The sequence below is a fragment of the Haliaeetus leucocephalus genome, unplaced genomic scaffold, assembly GCF_000737465.1.
Source record: "Haliaeetus leucocephalus isolate CR32 unplaced genomic scaffold, Haliaeetus_leucocephalus-4.0 Scaffold206, whole genome shotgun sequence".
NCBI lineage: Eukaryota > Metazoa > Chordata > Aves > Accipitriformes > Accipitridae > Haliaeetus > Haliaeetus leucocephalus.
Genome location: NW_010972642.1, coordinates 7,125,358 through 7,145,924, shown reverse-complemented (window position 1 = coordinate 7,145,924; position 20,567 = coordinate 7,125,358). Strand labels below are relative to the sequence as shown.

General features: G+C 44.2%; 1 protein-coding gene across 1 annotated transcript in view; it reads left to right on the top strand.

Moving 5' to 3' along the window:
• Positions 1–20,567, top strand: part of OVCH1 (ovochymase 1) — a 67,297-nt gene that overhangs the window by 35,988 nt on the left and 10,742 nt on the right. The window contains 1 exon segment of the mRNA XM_010566345.1: positions 5,372–5,527. Within this exon segment, the coding sequence (XP_010564647.1) occupies positions 5,372–5,527 (156 nt within the window).

Here is a 20,567-nt window from a genome sequence, read left to right as displayed (position 1 = left end):
CTAAAGTATGGCTGTTACATTAAAAAAAAAATAAAATCTATCTGTTCTGGAGAGAAATGGCCATTAAGAATAAAAGATCTATTAGGGATCTTGACTGCTGATGATTAAATGCTTAAGTAGTGATCTAATTACTGTGCTCATTCCCCACTATAAACCTGTAAAAAAGAGATACTAACTTAGCTGTTATTCTCTATATGCCCCTTTCCATTCTGCTCTATGAAAACAGAATCCCCTGTCCCCATGGTTTGTCTGTTATTACTTCTATAATATCTCTTCTGCTTCTTCACCAAGTAGGCAATACTGCTGTTGGCTGCCGCTGTTACCACTGCTCACCGCCACACCCGCCCCCAACCCAACCTAATTTCTGCCACATGCCCAGGGAGCTATGCAGTTAATTGGGCTCTAAACTTAAAGACCAAAGGAAACCTTCCTCACTTTCTTGCTTCCCAGGCCAGGGTACAGCTGGTGACATGGGCTGACAGTTTTCCCTGTGAATAGCGCTGCCCTGGCACCATTAAGCAAATTGGTACTTTGATGCCTCAGATCAAAGAAACTTGGAGCTGGAGAGATGTGTCCAGTCTGACTCTTCTGTTTCTGTGGAAGCAAAACGTTTTGCATTTCTAGCAACTTGAGCCATATCTAATCTCCTTCCCCCATCCCCCTTTCTCCTGTCTTACCTATGCTCCTCACTGCTGTGTGAATGAGCACATCTGCTTGTCCACATAACTGGCAAATGTGTCGGGCTTCAGAAGTAAATCATAGCGATTAAATTTCTCATATTAAAATTCATCAGACTTACAGCACCATTAACAGAGATCTGTCCACTTTTTCATGTGCACACACGCATTTCAAAGATGCACTCTAACTCCCAGCTCTCCAAACCAGGAGGTGCCTTTTCCATTCACCCATAGCCAGGCTTGAAACTCCTCTTGGCTCAGGGTCCCCTCCCCAGAATAGCCTGTGACCTCCTCTGCATTTGTGTGCCTCAGGTAAGGCAGTGCTTCCTTTCAGGTCTGGAACCTGGAAACATGAAGGCTGCTGGCAAAGGTAAGACTGGTTTTAACCTTCCATAAAGCTGGTGAGAGGGAAGGAGTAAAAAGCCATTTTAAAAAAAAAAAAAAAAAAAAAAAAAGGCACCCCCACCTCTTTTTATGCACGTTCTGTATTTGTGCCTTGGGAGTTAGCCTCTGTCATGGGTAAGTGTGAGCATTTGGGTATGAGACTGTCACCAGCAACATTAGCCATGTCAGTACTAAATGTACTTTCTGCATTCAGCACATCCCTATTTTGCTGTATTTGCTTTCAGTTCCTGCTGCCAGACCTGCTATGTATGCTTGGAGAAATGCATGACTCCTTGAAGGAGAAAAACCACACAAAACCAACCAAAACAAAACCCCACCAAAAACCCCCAAACCTTAGCTAATTCCAACAATCTCAAATGCGTTGGATCCGATCCAAGATCCTTGAACCTGTCTCTGCATTTTGTGTGAGGACTTGAACTTTAGCCAGGCTGACCAGCCTGCCTGAAGCATGTTCCCAGCTGTTCAGCCAGGGGGACCCTCAAGGTGGAAGTTTAAAAGCCTCATCAAGCTTCTACACCTTTCGTGTTTCCAGCAGGCTCAGTCTCCTCTCTCTCATCACCCCAGGAAGTATGCTGTCAGCCCTGCTCTCCTTTCACCCCAGTAAACTGGGGTGTGCTGGTAGACTGTTTTATTTATGGAACCCCTGAAAACAAAGTAGACTATTCCACAGAAACATGTAATAAAATGCTAACATGCCTACAACATGGCATTCTGCATTTTGATCAGCTTTGTGGCAATTATAAATGCAAGGTGAAAGAAACATCTATGTAAGCACTTTAGGAGCGGCTAATGAATTTTTAAGTTTGAGTTTGGCCCATTAGGAAGGATTATTCAAGTGATCCTGTATGTAAGGTCTCTGTGCCTGGCCTCTAGATCACTCTAGATCACAAGTAGTTTCCCAAGTCTATAGCCCTTTTCCTGGTTGAACAGTTCTCTATGTAAATGGCATGTAGAACTTGTGCTTTGAAGCCATGCAAATTTTCACTAACCAGCAGAACTTAAAATCCAATATTAAGATCTCTGCTTTCTCCAATATTAACAGGCCTGCTCAAGGAAATTAATGCAGAAACAGGGGGGGGGTTTGTGATATGATTGTTTTACCTTTTTCTTTTAAGAGTGCCCAGCCTTTGATCTAATTCTAGTTGAAGTCACTGAAGTAACATCTCCCAATTACCCTGGCATTTACCCTGACATGCTGAACTGCACTTGGACAACTTATGCTACTTCAGGAAACAAGCTGAAGGCTGTGCTTAAAGATTTTGTAACTGAGGATGCAAAGGAATTGCATCTGGGATCATTTGAGTATTTATGATGGACCACATAGCTCTTCAAGGCTTCTGGGTACATGTTCATTTACTATCTAGCTGCGAGTACCAAAGCTGCCTTGTGCCATACAGACATCGGGATCTTTGGGTACAGAAATGTTCACTGGAATGGCTTCACACCTTCCTAGTTCTCTTCTCCCCATGTATGTAGACACGAAAACTGGTTATTGAAGTAATTTCACTAAAGTATGAGAGGCACTCATATAGAGCATGAGAACAATTTGGCCATTGCACTAGGCTTCACCTCTTCAGCCTGGGTAGGGAGTGATATTGCATAGGCCACTAGAGAGGTACCTCTTGAAAGACCTCAGAGAAATCTTGGCATCCACTAATATCTTTGAGTATCAAATGGCTTGGATTAAAATGTCTGTCCCTGGTAATAAGTATAGAGGCTGTGTCTCAAACTACTTGGCAATGACTACAACTGCAGTGGTTTTTTTCTTCCCCCTACCAGCAAACTTATTTGGCCAGAAAAACCTTTTAGCATGTTCTCCAACAGCAGCTTCCTGACCCTGCATTTCAAAGCTGATGAATCTGTGGGATACAGAGGCTTCAAAATCCTTCTTGAAGAGTTGATTCAGCAGCCAACACAAAAAGAGCTGGAAGGCAGCAGCCAATGTAAGTAAGGCTCTGGATCTTTCTCTGCCTATGCCACAAAGCAATTCTTTTGTTAAAATAGTATTGAAGGTTACAGGCAGGGACATTCGTAATGTTTATTTGCTGAATGTGCTTCCCCTACAGCTATTGTCTGAGATCACTTCAAGATACTCTTCTGTGTTCTGATGTATCCAAAACTGCAGCAAGTTAATTCAGTGCTCACCCCAGGCACGTCACGCTAGGTGGTAGTCCTCACATCTCTGCAGTTCGTACTGTCACCGAGCCAAATACAGAAACATCCCTGAAGAATGACTGTTTATTTAAGCTAGTTTTTGCGTTGGCTTGCTTTTGTTTAGAACAGATGCGTATTGGGAGGAATGAGTGGTCTCAGCATGTAACTGACCTCTGATTAATTAATAACCACTGTCTGGAACCCGACACTATAAACAGGAAGCAGAAAGCCAAACAGTTTAATCTATTTGTGCTAACTTCTGCTTGAGAGCTTGGCTGCTTTTACAGGAGGGTTGTGCCTTTTCCCGGGGCACACAGAAGGGGTGGAGGGACCCTACTATAAAACGGTTAGTTCCCATGATGTGATCCAGAGTGCCACTGAAAGAGGGCAAATAGGGGATGTGTTGTACCTCAGCCCTTAAAATTCTCAGTAGGTTTCTCCGAACCAGCTCTACCCATGACAAGCTTTTAATGGACTTATTTTCTGTTAAACCTTTTTTCCCCCTAGACTCATCCTCTGTATTACCAGTTTCTGAGGAAAGTAAAAACAGTTCACTTCTAGTTTTGTTTCTTTCCTTTCTCAGGCTAACATCTCTTGTGATCGGTGAAGGCTGCTGGTGGTGGGATGTAGGTTATTTATGCACTGCTTAATTTGCTGTTACTGGAGACAGTTGGGAACACTTTAGTGAGCTAATTTTGGAAAATGAAGACTTACTGTAATGGAAACACTTGTTAAATATCATTTTGACTGAAAAAAAGGTCAGGAAATACTTCTCACCTGCAGAATGTGACTTCCCGAAAAATCTGTGGCAAGCTGCTTACCCAGGACATGTTGCCAGCCTGTACATATCTGGGACATCAAGATTCAAGTCCTTCCTCAACTGGTATTAGTTGAGGTCTTTATTTTTTGGTATAGCATGTATGGATAACTTCTGCTCTTTTGAAGGGAAAATTAGAGCAAAGCTTTCCCAACTATCTCAAATATAGACACTTCAATCCCACCAGAGGGCTATTGTGGAACCTTTGGTGGACACGGCTGTCCAGAACAAGTCTGGTGCTTGTTGGAGCTGTCTGCTTTCATGTTGGCGCATATCAGTTTGTCCAGCTGTGACCAATTTTCTTTAACAACAACCAAAAAAACCCCCACCACACCCCAAAAAATAGTCACTAACAATGAGGAAATAATTCCAGAGAAATGTGGATTTCTAGTAGCAGATCCATTCCCTGGGATGGGGCGTGCAACAAGTACAGAATCACTGGCGGACCCATGCAGGAAGCCCAGGATGGGTGAAAGTGGCTGGTCATCCCTGGTGTCCTGGCCCTGGCATAAAGCCTGCAGTATGAGGATCAACACTTCTGTGGAGGCTTTCTAACTGATGAAAAATGGGTCCTGACAGCTGCACACTGCAACTTCAGATGGGCAATGTCCTTTCACCCCAGAGCATTGAGGGCTTGCTAGCCTCCAGACAGGACAATGTCTAAGCCATCTTGTCAGTCCTGGCAAATACAGATAGGCTTACTGTTTCCCACATGTTGACATATATCCAGAGCTGCCCTCCACCAGCTTAAACCTTCCTGTGTAGCATCCTGTGCTGCTAGCAATGGTGGCAGTAGAGATGGAGTCCCCTGCCACCCCCAAAACCTGCTGATGCCTGTATTCTGTCTCTGGCCCCTCATTATGTACTTACTTGCCTCAATTAGGCTGAGGTACCGCATGCTACTCTTGAACATTCATCTCTGTTGTGTGTAGACACCCATCATAATGGCACAGATCTCGAAAGTTTTATCAAACTAGTTACACAGCCCAGATCCGTAGCTCTGATGTAAGCTCCATTTATGTTGGGGTCTGGTTCCTGAGAAGGTGAACGACTGACTCGCCTCTGGACGTTCTGTGTTAATTGTAACAGCAGCAAACCTTTGGAGGTGCAAGTTGAAGTTCTCTGTCAGCACAGCACAAACACTGATACCTCAACTGGGATTCCCCAAAGTCTCCCTGTGATGTCAGGTTATAAGTCTTGAAGCATGAGCGTTGCTTGGCAGCAAATGTTACAAGTGAACTTTGGACTCTTCTGTTGTCTGAACTATGGGGTTTTTTTAGACTGAAAAATGTATTTGTTCTCCTTCTTCCTTGCCCAGTGCTCAGAACAGTTCTGGGGAAAAAATACTTGTTGCCAAATGTGAAGGATGACAACCCCGTGCTTGTGAAAGCCGTGCACATGCACTATGGCTTTGGTGGATTTCCTTTCAGAAGTGGCCTGGCACTCCTGGAGCTGCAGAAACCTGCTGAGCCAGGTACTGTTTGGAACCCCATCGTATTCAGCTGTGTTGGGGTTAATGATTATTGTAAGACTCTGACATGGGGCACAGTGTTTAGTATGTGTGCGGGGAGGCGGGTGGGAGGGCATTTCTGTGTCTTACATAGTAAGGGATGCTAACAGTGAAATGAACACGGAGCCTTGGGGAGGCTTGCTTCCTATTATCTGGTTAAAATACAGCATGAGGGTTAGGAATGCTTCTGCTGTTGTCAACAGGCTTTGAATCAGGCCTCTCCAAGCAGACCTGTCTGTGACTTTAAGATATAAGTGTAGGCTAGACATGATCTAGAGAATAGCAAAGATCACCTTTTCTACCTGTCTTCCCAAACTGTCTTCCCAACCTGTCACAGCTGTACTATGACCATTAAAGTTAATGAGCCAAAAATGAGCGTGCATGGCCCAAGGGAGCCGTTCTTACTTTTTTTCATCCATAAAGACTGGTAGGCACAGCACTAATATGATACGCACTTCTGTGCTGGTAGCAAAGTAATGTCTGAGATAGCAGTGGCTGAAATTTAAAGAAAAAGCTTTTAAGTTGCCTGAACCCTCTATCTAAACCACAGAACATTCTTGTTAGAGGAATATTTTGCAGCAGTATGTAATCTAGATTTTGTACAATAAAGTGCAAAGCTTGGATAGAGCTGAGAGAGGTTATTCCTTCCAGTTTGTTATGTGCAACTTGGGGCAGGACTTGGGGGAAGGGAAGTGGAAGAACTGAAGACAAAAGTTAAGCAGTGGGGAAATGTGATCTAAATAAAGCTGGTGCACAAGAACAGAGCATGTGAATAAGGAGGCTATATAAGCATATGGGTCTCACCATGTCCTGTTAATAGTATCCACAAAGAAAATGCCATAGTCCTTCCAAGAACTGCCTAACTACATGCACTAGTGATGGGAGGCTTCCCCACTCAAGGAGTGAGGTCCTGGGACAAACTGCCCTGAGGAAAGTGTCTTCCCTCACCCCCCTGGATCCGTGCCTCTTTGGAGGGTCTCCTCTCTCATCTTCTTAAAAACAGCCTTCAAAAGATGTTCAGTTTGACTGTACTATGGCCTCAGACAGTGGTATTAGGAAAAAGCCAGATTTGACTCATTAAAACAGCGCTGTCAGGCATCCAGGGAGTACAGCGAGGGAACATATACATTATTAAAGCTCTGTCTCATCTGTTTTGCAGTCTTGTTATGAGACATTTAGGAGGAGGGGGAAATGAAGCAGTGAGTTAAGAGGCAAGAAAAGCAGGGGGCTGACAGAAGTAAGAGCAGGGAAGCTGTATCTGGTGTCAGTGGGAATTTGCTTTCCAACACAGGCAGTCCTGTGGCAACAACTTGCTTACCAGGCAGCGGGGAGGAAGCAAGCACTGCTGCAAGATGCTTAACAGTGGGGATGGGGAGAGGCAGGAGCTGGCAGTAAGTACAGGTTACTCTGACATGAAAGAGCCCCTATGGCCTATCAAGGGCAGTGACAGCAGAGACTCCCCAGATCCTTAAGTGTTGCCTGCAACATGTGAAACATTTTCCAGATAGCAGCCCTGCGGCCTCTTCTGTCAGAAAGGTGCCACTTTGGGAAAGGCAAGGCCAAGGTGGAGGCTAAGCAAAGGGGAATGAGCTGGAGGGAGATGAGATCACTCTCGGGGTGTCTCAATGCCTGGGGCCTCTGGCCCATGTCACCCCTGCTGCTCGGCAGCATGGTCAGATACCTCCTGGTGACAGTGTCTCCTTGGGACAGCTTGGTGGCTGGGGAGGAGAAACCAGTCCCCCCCCACCTTCAATTTGAAGAGAGCTGTACAACCCCCTCATTGAAAACAGCCACTGCCCCCCTGGTCGGAGACGTGGGGTACGTGTGCCTGACTGCAGCCTGCGCAGAGCTGCCTCCCCGCGTCCCGTCTGACCGACCCGCGGCCAAAGTCTGGCACAGACAGCGGCAAGAAAGCATCCTACTAGCTGGCTGGAGGTTAATCCAGGAAAGCCAGTGGGGTGATGAAGGACTTGGGGATGCTGCCAGGAGGTTTGTGAGTGCTCATCCGTGCCCTGTAAGAGGTTGTTGTCCCTGGTGGTGTGCTGCCCTCCCTTAGGGACTTGTCCCAACCCTTCTGGTCTTGGTGACCCCTGCAAGAGATAAGGGAGAGGTATGGGGACTATAGGGCTTAATGTGTCATGCAGACTTTCCGCTGGTGACTGCCACCCTGTTACTGCTCCTGGCTGATGGCCTTGGTTTGCCCTGCCAGCTGCAGATCCCCCAGCTTCAGAGGGTCCTGCTCCAGGCTGCACTGACTGCAAAAGCCAAGGTGGCTCCACACAACTGGCTGGAGAGAGACTCCTTCTCCTGAAGCATAGGAAATACTGTTTTGTGTAATATATATGTAATATGTGGATAACAGATGTGCAAAGGGAAGTAATCCCCAGGCTGGGGTCTGCCCCCAAAAGTATGCTGAATGGCTACCAGGAGCAGTTACAGGGCTGTGACTCCTACCTCTGCAGCCTATTACTGTTGCATTTCCCACAGGAAGAACTGGCTGCCAGGCTCCAACAAGCAGAGATCTCTTTCCTCTCCCACAACGCCTGTGCGAAGTACTGAGGACAAAATATTGAAGAGACCAATGTCTGCGGAAGCGCTGTAGAAGCAGCTTTTTGCACGGTATGTAACCGAGGGGGTGGGAATGCTGCACTGCACACAACCAGCACCCAAAGCCATGCTTTCCTCTAGCTTCCTGGATTTGGATGTTTTTGACACTGCTGACAGGTGATAAGTCCTTGCTTTCTCCTTCTCTCCCCTTCTTCTTTTCCTTCTTTCAGGGAGACTCTGGGTGGCCGCTGATCTGTGTGATTGATGGGCATTGCACACTGTTTGGTATTGCAAACTGGGACTGTGACAAGTGCCATCCAGAGTCACCAACAGTCTGCACCAGGGTTTCTGCTTACAGATGCTGGATTTCATCAGTCACAAATGAAAATGTTTGATTAACTTGAACAGGAGCTTTTCAGTCTTTTGTGTATTTTTCCTCAATAAAAAGGTGGTGGTGTATACTGGGTAAATGTTTGTGATTCAGGTCGCCTTTCAGCAGACCCTTCCTCTTTGGAAGCTCAAATTTGAGCACTCAGTTTCAGAAACCCTCTTTTTACTGCAGCAAAGCTTGTGGTGCTGTAACGCTGATATAAATTTAATTCCTGAAAGATGCCTAGGAAATACTATATCCTTCAGTGTTTGGGTGCATATTTAGCGTGAAGTCTTTTACACAGCTGGTACTTATCCATCAAAATAGAATTGGTACCCTCTGTTCATCTCAGATAACTTGATTTACCAAGGGAAGTAGCTGCTGCAGCAGCAGGGATAGCTAAGATGGACTGCTTCAGCAGCAGTGTTACTTCGCTGAAAAGGAGGTGATCTGGTGTGATGGCTCATCCATTGTAAATATACCTTCAGGTTTCAGAAAGATTTATCTATGCCAAGCTCTTCTCCTTGCATCTCATATCAGAAAGGCCATACTGACATGATTCCATTTGCCAGAAGTTTGCTTTATTGTTTGAAAGGGAAGGGTTTAAATATACTTTCTTGGGGGAGGGAAAGGTGGTGTCTGACTTATCTAAAGCTTCCTATGAGCTGGTAGCTAAAAACTAGACTTGGAAGCAAAGTGTATTTGTGAAGAAGGGTTTTAATGCTCAGCCCTATCAGCATGTATCAGTGAATTATAAGCCAGGAAACCCCTTCCTCCATCCATCTCCTCTGATTTCAGCATTATTGTGCACTACATATGCATCTGTCCTTTGTAGACAATAGCAGGCTTTCTTCCATCTCTGTGCTGTATATAGCAGTCCACTTAAATATGGAAATGCAAACACAGGAGTGTTTGTGATGACAGAACTTCATGGCTGTTGTCTAGCCAAGTGAACTTGGCAACCAAAATGGCTGAAGAACTACAGCCTGCCCTTACACCAGGTCATTCAGGTACAATAGTTTAATAAATCAAACGTTTACACACATGATCTTTTGACTTACCAAATACTAGTCTCTCTGTTGCTTAAAAGAAACCCTTCTCTCTCTTATCCCCATCCCGTGCTGCTTTTGGAAAGAAAACTTCATATTCTAGCAGAATTCAGAAAACATCAGACAATCTTTACAAAAATAATAGTTCCCCTGAACTAGCAGAGCTGTAAATTGCAGTATTTTGTCAGGCTGCTGTTGCTGATGACTGACTTGTCATGTTATTACTAACTTTAAAAAACTGCTCTGCCATCATGACAGCAAATATGTTGTGGGTTTTGGCTCAAAGATGTGATTTCCCCAGTGTGTCTTCAGCTGTGCAAATAGAGCAGCTTAGGGTTTGTAATTCAGCGCTGTATCACAGGCCAGGGAGGCTTCCTATTGTGAAAATGTGTGAGGCGTTAGGTGAATAACATGCTCGCTGAAACCTTCAAAGATGTCGGGGTAGGATGGGTCACCATGCCTGCTCTTGGTGGCAGGGAGCTAGAGAGAAGGAAACCTCTTCCCAGGAGTCCTGACCTGCCAGTAACCACTTCTTGCATCCAAAAAGAGGACGTGCTGTCCAGTGAAGTGACAGCCTCATCCTAGGCATGGTCCTGCCCATGCCTTGGCAGACTGGCAGAGCTGCAGGGCGAAACCAGGCTCTGGGGCACGTTTGTGGTGGCACCAGAAACGCCTGGCCTGCCATGTGGGATTTTATACCTTAAATTTCACAGGAAGAAGAGTGTTAGGAAAGCTTTTAGTAAAGCTGAAGAGAAGAAATTAATATTAATCTGATCATTTTTTCTTTACTGACCTAGAAATGGGCAGCCAGGTACTAAGAGGGTAACTACTGACTGGGTAAGGAAAGTGTCACCGTATAAAATAACTTGGACTTCCATTGCAGAGCTGGAATTGAAATGAACATGTAGAGGGTATCTGCTGTTTACGTTGTCCCTCAAGATCTGCTGCATGTTCTCCTTTTGGACCATCTGATGCAGAGACATTTGGTAAGAGAAGAGACCCCTGGTCCAGTGTGAGGTGCAGCACTTTGTACAGAGGAGTTTTCCCCTCTCCACCTTTTTACAAGCAAGTCTGGCTCTTATAAGTATACCCCCTGGGAGAAAGGGAACGGCAGAACCAAGAATTATTTGCACCTTTTGAAGGCAGAGGCACTGAAATACTGAAGAAGGAGGCATAGATGGTGGGGAAAAATATCGAGTTGCATAGTTAAAGTGTGACAAGTAATTCCCAAAAGCGTGGACCATAATGAGTTCTCTTCTCTACTTCTAGACTTGTTTGAAGCAAAAGCAGATCATAAATTAATCTACACAGCACTGCTTTTTGGAGGAATAGCTCTGCTCTCCTGCTTTACTACATTGCAAATGTTATTCCTGATTCATCCCTTCAGAAATACCTCGTGCACAAATTCCACAGCACTGATGTTTTTTCTGCTTAAAGAGTTTACAATAAGTGGACGCTGCACCAGTTGTAACTCTTCTGTGCCCTTTGACCATATTGCCAATGCCAGAATTCAAAATCAGGGGGAAGTTCTCCCGACCACAGACTCCTTCATCAGCCCAAGCTGCAGTTCAAGCTAACTTGGCTTTCTCGTTCCGTGGGCTGTGGGGTTTGTGTACTAAGGTCTGGAGGGAAGGGGAGGGCTCCTGCCTGCCACTAGCTGGGTGTGCTTGAATGCTCTGTGTGAGTTTTTTATGGCACAAGAAATGGGACTATGAAATCCCAAATAGGCTTCTCATTAAAATTTCCCAAGTAGCTGGGAACACAGCACATCTTGATGCTTCTAGAAATGTCCTTCCATTAGCAGTTACTGCACGAAGCTGATTGTCCTATCAAAGAGGCACGTTTTGCTTAATTGCAATGGAGATGTTATCCTGGTTCAGTGTTCTCACTTTGTGGATTTTTTTTCTCTTTGCTTAAAAGTAGTTTAGCAAGAAACCATGGACTGCTGATAGTACAAGCAATTCTCTTTTTTTTTTTTTTTAAATTTTAGCAAGTGCTGGTTTAAGATGAGTGGCGAGATGTTTTGTTTGTTTTTTTAAGGAAAAAACCACACATACACAAAATTTTGATTACTCTTTTCCCAGAATAGCTCATGCTTAATGTAGGGGCTCATATTTGTATATGGGCTGAAAGGCCTCCAAGAAGAATCTGTAACATTTGACACAACTAAAACTTATGAACTAGAAATTAGATCAATATATTCTTGAAGCAAAATAGCCTGAACTGGCTGGAAGCTGGATTTTAGCATCTACGTTTCCTTGCAAGAGCCAGTTCTTTGTATGTTTTCTTTGGAAACAGAATGAATGCACCCACACACAAATAAGGATCAGTTGCTATTTTTCGTCTCAAGATGCATACAGGATTTGATCTATGCCTGCTGTACTCTCTGCTCTCCCTTCATTTAGTGGCACCTTTTATATAATTGCTGCTTTTCTGATTAAAGTGCATGAGTACAAGCTGAAAGTTTGACACAAGACAGCCAACGCTTTTTAATTGCCTTTGGCTCAACTCTAGCTGTGGCACATCTCTTTGAATGCAGCTGACTTGTGAGAAAGTCTGGGAGAGAAACGATGCACTTTTTATTTATGCTTTTTCTCTGGCAAAATTGCTCTGTGAATTTTTATCGCCTAATGGTTTCTCTGACACCTTTTAAAACTCTTTAGCTCTTCACCAAGAGACTATTTTATATGAGACTTGGGCCAGTAAACCATTTCTGTGATCTGGGAAGTGCTATCCTTCCTTTGCAGAGCAATTCATTTTGAAATTAGCTGGGCCTGCCTGCTCATGAAGAACTCACAGTTGCTTGGCTGCTAGTCCTGAATAGACCTATTAAATGTCGTATTTCTGTTAAAAAAGCAGCAAAAATCTGTTGCTGACTAGCAGGTCCTGAAATTCATGCGTATCAAGGGTAGCATAAATAGTTTCAGTGTGTGATTTTTTTGAGAGAATAGTGGTCTCCGGCTTACTAAATGCTAACTTCATCCAGTCTTGAAAAAGGTGGTTATATAAGGTGGAAATCAGTTGGTGCTTCAGCAGAGCTGGGAGGAACTGGCTTCTCTTCTGTTCAAAATGCCTTTTAAAATTGACATCACTTAGTGATAGGGTTGTTAATTGACTTGTCCCATACTAAGCTATGTCCAGCTTTGTTGTCCTTCTCCCATGTGGTTCCAAAGCATGGTCTGAAGCTCCAGGTCCTTTCTCTCCCTTGTCTAAGGCATCTCATAGAAATGCTACTACCCTAAATCACCCCCATTGATGTACAAGGGAAGTGCTGTCTATGGCAGTTTAGATAGGACTTTGCTGCTGCCTCTGAGCAGCAAGGTGGAGTTGTGCTAGATTTAAGCACTTTGAATTTCCTCTGGAAATCAGCGTATTATGGGTAGGTCTCTGCTCACTATGGCAAATTGTAATGGCAGGCTCCTGGCAAGTCATGTGCTGCTTTCCACTGTTTTCAGATAGATATTTCCAGCATGAACCCTAAACTATATTTAACTTGCATTTTTATATGAGATTTAGTACTTACAGGGGGACAGGAGATCTGGAACACCACAAGGTATGGCGAATAATCCCAAAGAAGAGGCACGAGGAGTGTGTGCCATGGGCAAAGAATGGAGACTCATATGGGTAGGCATGACAGCAGAAGCACACCATGCTCTAAAATCACGACAGTCTACATGTTTAGACTTGCAAGCAAGAGAACAGGTTCCAGAAAGGGAGGGCACAGCAGTTTTATTTGGGAGTGAGAGGTCTTTAGCCCTAGCAGTAGGTTGCAGAGTAGAACTAGGTCCTCAAGATTTGCAGTTGGTCATCGGTGAAGACTGTCAATGATTGGTGTCCCAGGGTCCCTATTTCCTCCCTTTCTTGCCCTGACCAAGGAGAAGAATCCTAGTTGATGGCAACTACAGATTGTGCTCAAACTGGGTTTCGAATCTTTGTGATACAGAGCTACCCTAAACACTTGGCCCCAATCCTTATGTCAGAGCTCGGCCCCAGTCCTTACAGCCAGCCACATTTCTGCTGTCCTGTGTCCTGGGGAAACATTGCCCATCATACATGAAGGTACCACTGACAGACACTGCTTCCCAAGGAACTGGAAAGACTCAGGAAACTGATTCCAGGGCCTTTCCTTTGTTGTTGGTCTACCGTTGGCATTGCGTGGGTCGGAAAAGGAGCTTACGCTGCCGTGAGTGCAGCACTGCTTAGGATATCTGCAATGAAACCAGTTGGGAGGGAGCTATTCTCACTTTCTGATCAGGAAATGAAAACACTTAAATGGCGGCAATTTGAATTTAATTCCTTAGTAATTGTCCCTCTCCTCCCCCAGCAGTTTCTCAGGAAATACAGTTCCTGTGAAAAGCTAGAGAAGCACCTTACTCTACCACTCCCTTTTCTAGCTCAGCTGGAATTCAGTATGTTTTTTCCACCAAAGTAAAAGCACTAAATTTAGCAAAGGTATGTGCTTTTGCATGAGCCTACTCCTCCCTTCTAGCTCCCTGGGAGATCTGCTCAGAGGTGACCTGGCTGGAAGTACCAGCATGGTCTGGTACCAGTTAGGAGTCTGGGACTGCTGGGTGCCTTGTTCAGCTATTGGAGCCTTTCAGAGTGGTGGGGCAGAAGAAAGGATGCACCCACCTGGCTTGCAAGAGGCAAAGCAGAGCTAACTTTTAAAAAGATGTAACAGACTCAATTATACCAGGTATTTCTCAGAGTAGAAAACCATGACTTAGTTGCTTGAGGGTTTTTCTTGTCTGCCTCTGTTTTTATTAAGATCATTTTTCTTTATTCCTGACCTGTGACAGCTGAAAACAGTCTTTCTGAGAGAGAAGATGATGAGTGTGTGCATGCACATAGCAAGAAGCAGGGGAATAGCTGTCTGGCCAGCTTGTTGTGTGAAGGATGCTGTACAGTTTGGGTTCAACATGGACGACCCTTGTCCTGTGGATCCCACATGAGGCTGGGAGTCTAAGCGGGTCCCCCCCCTTTTTTTTTTTTTTTTTCTTTTCCTCAGCTCTTCCATCCTGCTTGACCAAAGGCAAGCGAGCTGCAGGTTTCCTTAAAGCTGAGGTTTTTATTTCCCAGGCTTACAAGTGATAGTGAGAGACTCCTTAGAGGTGGATGCCACATTGCTGAGGTACATGGCAGGCTGCGCTCCGCAATGTGCCTGTACCTCTGGGATACAGAAGGAAACCCTGCCAGTTCTTGCTGCCCTCTACCTGCTCTTGCTGCTCTGTTTCCAGCTGATGAAATCTGCTCTTTGCTTCTAGGTGCTGCTGGGTGTTGTGAGAATCTGTGAGGAAGAAAAAGGTGTCGTTATGGCTGGTGACATGGTGTGCTGGAAGCTTAGACACCTGCCTTCCCTCTTCAGAGCAGCTTCACTCCCAAACAGTGCCAGCCAACAATATGCTTGGCATCGTGATGGTGTGTAGACTTTGGTCTTCTGGCTGGATTTGGGTAGTCACCGATGCTCGGCGCATTGGGTCACAGCCCTGATTTTGAAGATGCGTGCACTTCAGTGTACATTTAACTAAGAAATGCTCCAGCTCAGGTCACTGATTTAACTTCGGGCTTCCTGTAGGTATTTCCTCACTTTCCTCCTCTGCTGCCACCACGTGGACATGTATCTGTGTTCATTTACGGTTTGTATTAATCTTTGAGTAGAACATGCTCCATCCTTGAGTGCATTGCAGTTTTTAACTGTACACAACGTGATTCTTCATTTGCCATCAAATTCATCTGGGAGGAATTTGACACATTAAAATAGCAAAACAAGGAGAGAGAATCTCCAACATGGTTTTCTTTCCCATTTTTCTGTTGAAAGACTTCTAAAGGGTGTGCGTTTTTCACACTCTAGAAAAGGTTATGTAGAGTAACTGAGTGTGCATAGCAAGTTACAAATCTCAGACAGAAGTTTCACAGACATCTCAATCAAAATCCAGGCTTGAGCCTCAGCAAAATTTTTCCAAAGAGCTGTTTATGAGGCAATTATATAGAGAAGAATCTGTGTCACCGAGGGTTGATTGACTGGCTTTTACATGCCATACATTCAGCTCTGAAAATTGCACTTGGGACTCGACACCATTTATGCACTCCTGGAAATACTGTTTTGAGAGCAGAACTCTATTAAAACTGCCAACATAGAGTTCTGGAGAAGAAGAGGGACTAATGAAGATGTCTGTGCAGCTCATACAGTTTAATGACAGAACAGCATTGGTGCAGCCGTGCAACCTGGATCCTGTTCACCTTGGGGCTTACTCAGGCCAGAGCCAAGTGAATAATCATATTTGAAATTGGAGACAGACAAGGATGAGCTAATTTTAGATCAAACTATAACTTATTTTCCTATATTTCTCCATCAATAACCTTCAGCATTAAATTTATCATTTATAATCTGCTGCTATATAAAAAAGCAGCATATAAATGCAACTCTGTTAGAAGTCATGGCATTATGCTGGGGCAGGTCCTGCAACCTTAGCTTTTGTGAGGTTGACTTGTTTCAGTATTACACAAGCAAAACGCTCGGCAAGTCCTTACTTTGCCTAGTGATAGGGTATCAGAACGGAAAAGAACCGTACTCTTTCCCTCAGCGATGAAATGTTGGAAGCAAGAGGTAGGCTGGGGTGTGGGGCTGATGTCCCTGTCCCCTTTTGGTCCAGGGTGCAGTTCAGGGGTACCTGCTGGAAGTAAACACTAGAGAGTGCTTTCTCCTCACTTTGTATGAGAGAACATCCTTGTGAATGGCTGGAGCAGTCTCATTTGACCACTTTACAGTCTTGCTGGGGGAAAAAAGTTTAAATGAGATGGAGTTTAATGCATCAAATGCAGTTCTAGGTGTATGGAAAGCTGTGCTGAGTCCAGTTGTCCACAGTGATACGTCAGCTGTCAGGACAGATCACAGCTGGATTCAGTCCTTGATATTACCCACGCAGCAGGATGTTCAGTGTGGTTACAGTATCTAAAAGAATAACTAAATCTCGTGCGGTTTTATCCATTACAATAGCTCTGACAGAGCAAGTTTGGCCCCGGGGCTGTGAAGTCCTGGTGCCAGTATGAAAGAGAATTGCTATTCAGCCTCGGAGAATCAAGAACGACTCTTTCCATTTTCTCTCTCTTTCCTCCCTCTACTGGCCGACGAAATAAAACCATAAAGTATTCAGAATTTTCTTTTGGTCTTCAGAGACCTCCTGATCTAGAATTCAGCAAAACTTCCAGCTCTGACTCATCTTGAAGGTAGAATTAAGATGAAAAAAATAGGTGCGTCAAAGACCTACCTGAGATTTCCTTGCTGTTCTGGGGCTAACCTTGGTTTCAGCCCTGGGCTAGCATCTGTCACAGGAACGCTCTGACGAGGCCGCTGCCCATGAGTGCCTTAGACAGAAAATGCCCTGAGATTGAGCCTGCTGCATCTGGCTGCCTGGGGCCAGGCTGACCATTGACCATTATCAGCCCAGACCTGCAGGATCGCTCAGGTGTGAAGGCACCTCTGGAGGTCTCCAGTCCAACCCCTGTGCAGAGCGGGGTCACCTGGAGCAGGTTGCCAAGGGCTGTGTCTAGTCAGGTTTTGAATATCTCCAAGGATGGAGACTCCACAACTCCTCTGGGCAGCCTGTTCCAGTGTCTGATCACTCTCATGGTAAAAAAGCTTTTTCTTATGTTTAATTGGAATTTCCTGTATTTCAGTTTGTGCCCATTGCTTTTCGTCCTTCCAGTAGGCACCACTGAGAGGCACCTGGCTCTGTCTTCTTTACTCCCTCCTATCAGGTATTTATACACATGGATAAGATCCTACCGAGTCTTCTCCAGGTGGTACTGGTGCATGGGGTGGTTCCTCCTCAGGTGCAGGACTTTGAACTTCCCTTTTTCGAACTTTACGAAGTTCCTGTCAGCCCATTTCTCCAGCTTACTGAGGTCCCTCTGGATGGCAGCATGACCTTCTGGCATGTCAACCACTCCTCTCAATTTTGGATCCTCTGAGGGTGCATTCTGCCTCCTCTTCCAGGTCATTAATGAAGATGTTAAAAAGTATTGGTCCCACTATCAACCCCTGGGGTCTGCTGCTAGGGACTGGCCTCCAGCTGAAGGGCAAAAAGGAAAAACCCATGTCTTTTAGAAGCTGTGTGTTGTCCCATGTAGTGCACAGATCAAGGACAAGAAAATGAGTTTGCTGTTGGTTTCCATATGTGTGATGAGGTGCATTTATGGACTTGCGCAACAGGGATGGAGCCTGCTGAGTGACAAGCAGCCCCATTGCTTCCCATCTGAAAGGAAAATTCGGCCAAAGGATAAAGCTTCTAACCCAGCTGGTGTGGGAGATCCTGATGAACTCTTTCACTAGCTATTTTCCTCAGATCTTGAGATCTCACTATGCAACGCACTGATAACATTGCTTGGAAACACACCACAGCCTTTACTAGATATGTCCATCTCTGCAATCTGTATCATACCTGTTCCCTTGATAAAACATTTTTTGGACTGGAAGAGTCATTGTTCATGGGAATACAATCTGCACCATTCTGTTCCTTCTAGAAGCTTTTGAGGATGCTAACAGGAAACCTTGCAAATATCCAGTATTTGTGTTAAATGCTTTTACACCCCAGAGTTTTAGACTTTTCCTTCTGTATTGCCTACTGGTTTATATTTTCTGAAAAGCAATCTCTGAGCATAAAATGAGATGATATAGCAACAAACACTTTTAAAAGTCTGCTCCTGCTGAAAGAAAGCCTGTCCAGCTGCATTAAGAGAAATATAACCCTCTTAAAGCTGCTCACCCCCCCAGCAGAAGAAAGCTATATTCTGTTCTGCCTTAGACAATTTAGTAGCAGCCATTTCAAAAGCAGCCTTCAGCATCTTAAAGGAAAACATGCTTTTGACACGGCTGCTAAAAAAAAAGACCCTCATAAAAAAGCATGAGTAATTAAAGGTATCCTCTTAAAACAGCTGGTGAAATAACGGGAGGTATACTGAACTAAAGTTAAATTTTGCTATCTTTTTGATTACTGGCACCTCAATGAGTAGATTTTTCTCTCTCTTCTGGTCTGTATGGGAGTTATTTGGAACAGATCTGCTTTAGATTTAGTACACTGTTTAGACCGACAGTGAGAAAAGCCCTCTTTAACCATCTCTTTCACCCTCAGGAGAGCTCTTTGTCTTTCTTCCCAGCTTCTTCTAAGTTTTTCATCTACGGCAGACTAGATGTTTCACAGCTTTTCTTCTGAGAGACTTAGAAGTATCCTGTGTATTGAGGTAAGATGCATTTCTTATAAGAGTTCTTGAAATCCTCCATATAGCAGGTTCACCCCACTACTGAAAACAGTTTTGAAGATGTAACCTACAATACCTTTGTCAATGTTTTATATGGCTGTTTTAATACAGCACTTAGTAGTCTCGACCTCTCCTTCTCCCCAAACTGCAATTTTTCAAAGGACAACAGCCCTGCCTCCATAGATCACAGAGAATCCCATATACTAAGGAGGAATATCACATCCAGGCTACACAATTATTTAGGATTGCCATAATTTTCACTAGCACAATACTTGTTGGTCTGAGGGTTTTTTTAATTTCTGCAGAGGTTTGTGGGGACACAGTTCAATTATCACCTTGCCAAAATAAAAGTTAAATAACTTGGTTCTGACCTGAAATTATTGTAGTGAAGTGGTGCCAGTAGGATATTTACTCACAGGAATATAATGTGGATAGTCATAAGCAGTGGTAACAAATTTGTTGGCTTTTTTGTCCTGGATAAGTATGCAATGCAACAGCAATACAGACAGCCTGTCAAACACTGGTATTCTACAGTGCCTGTTTATGGCTTTAAAAAGTTGAATCTTTTGGAAACATCTGCAGAAAAGGGAATATAAAGGACTTTGCGATGCAGTGGTATCCATTGGATGACATGTGATGAAAAATGCCCAAGTGCTATCCAAAGCTTTCAGGTTAGTTTCTCTCCAAGCACATCATCCATCAGAAGATGAGCTCAGAAATTATGGACTGCCATGTTAAATGTTGGAGAAGTAATCCTTGGAGGACTAAACAACAGCCATGACTATTTCTTACCTGTATAAGAGATTTTGACAAACTGTGTTTTCCAGTCATAGGGCTGGTGTGTTTCTGTTTCCATTACGCTTGCTTCCCAAGAGATCCAAGGATGTAACTAACTGTACTGGAAAAGCAGATTTGGCGTTTTGTTAGAATACCCAGGTGCTGACTTTGCTGGGAAGAGTGATGGAAACCTGCCTGTTACATGTTCATTCTGGAAAGCGTCGCATTTGAGTGTTGCAGACATGGGAAATACCCTCCCATGTATGGGATTTAGGAAGCCATTCAAATCAACTCAGCAATAACCACTGCCTTCCCCCATTTCTATTCCTAGAAGTACAACTCTTTCAGTCCAGCAAACATGTTGTTTGGCATGAGTGCTTTGTACTTCTTCAGGGTAGAAATAACCACGAATCACCCCACCTTTGTAGTCTTTTTTTTTTGATAAGTGATGCTCTGTGACAGGTTCATGCTTTCAGTCACTGTGAAAAATGTCATCAGTGAACAACCATCCATAAACTTACTCGCTGGTTCCTTTGGATTTAGATGCTTTCAGATGGTCCCTTTCTTAAAAAGACAGAGCACCTCTTTTAAAAAAAAAAAAATAAATACAAACAACTTTGCATAAATAGTTTCCCAAGCCTTCCAGGAGTACAAGGTAGTCACACCCTCAAGGCTGCTGTATACATTTCTGTGAGAGCTGCAGTTAGCTCTGGTACGGAAACACTGCTAACACATCCATGTAGCAAGAAGTATCGTGGGTTGTAAAATACCTCTGCGTCCTAGATTTTAAAGTGCTGTTAAATTGCTTTACAGCATCAGCTTTGGCTTCATTGTTGGTAGCAAAGTACTGAATGAGGTGTTTGAGCATTTTATTTGAAGACTTGTTTACAACTTTTTTTGGTCCTAATGGCACCGTAATTCTGAGACATGCAAAAAAGGGGCCTGCCTAAGTAGTGGCAACTCAGTCTTCCATCTTGTCATTTAGCTGAAGAGCTCGGCTTAG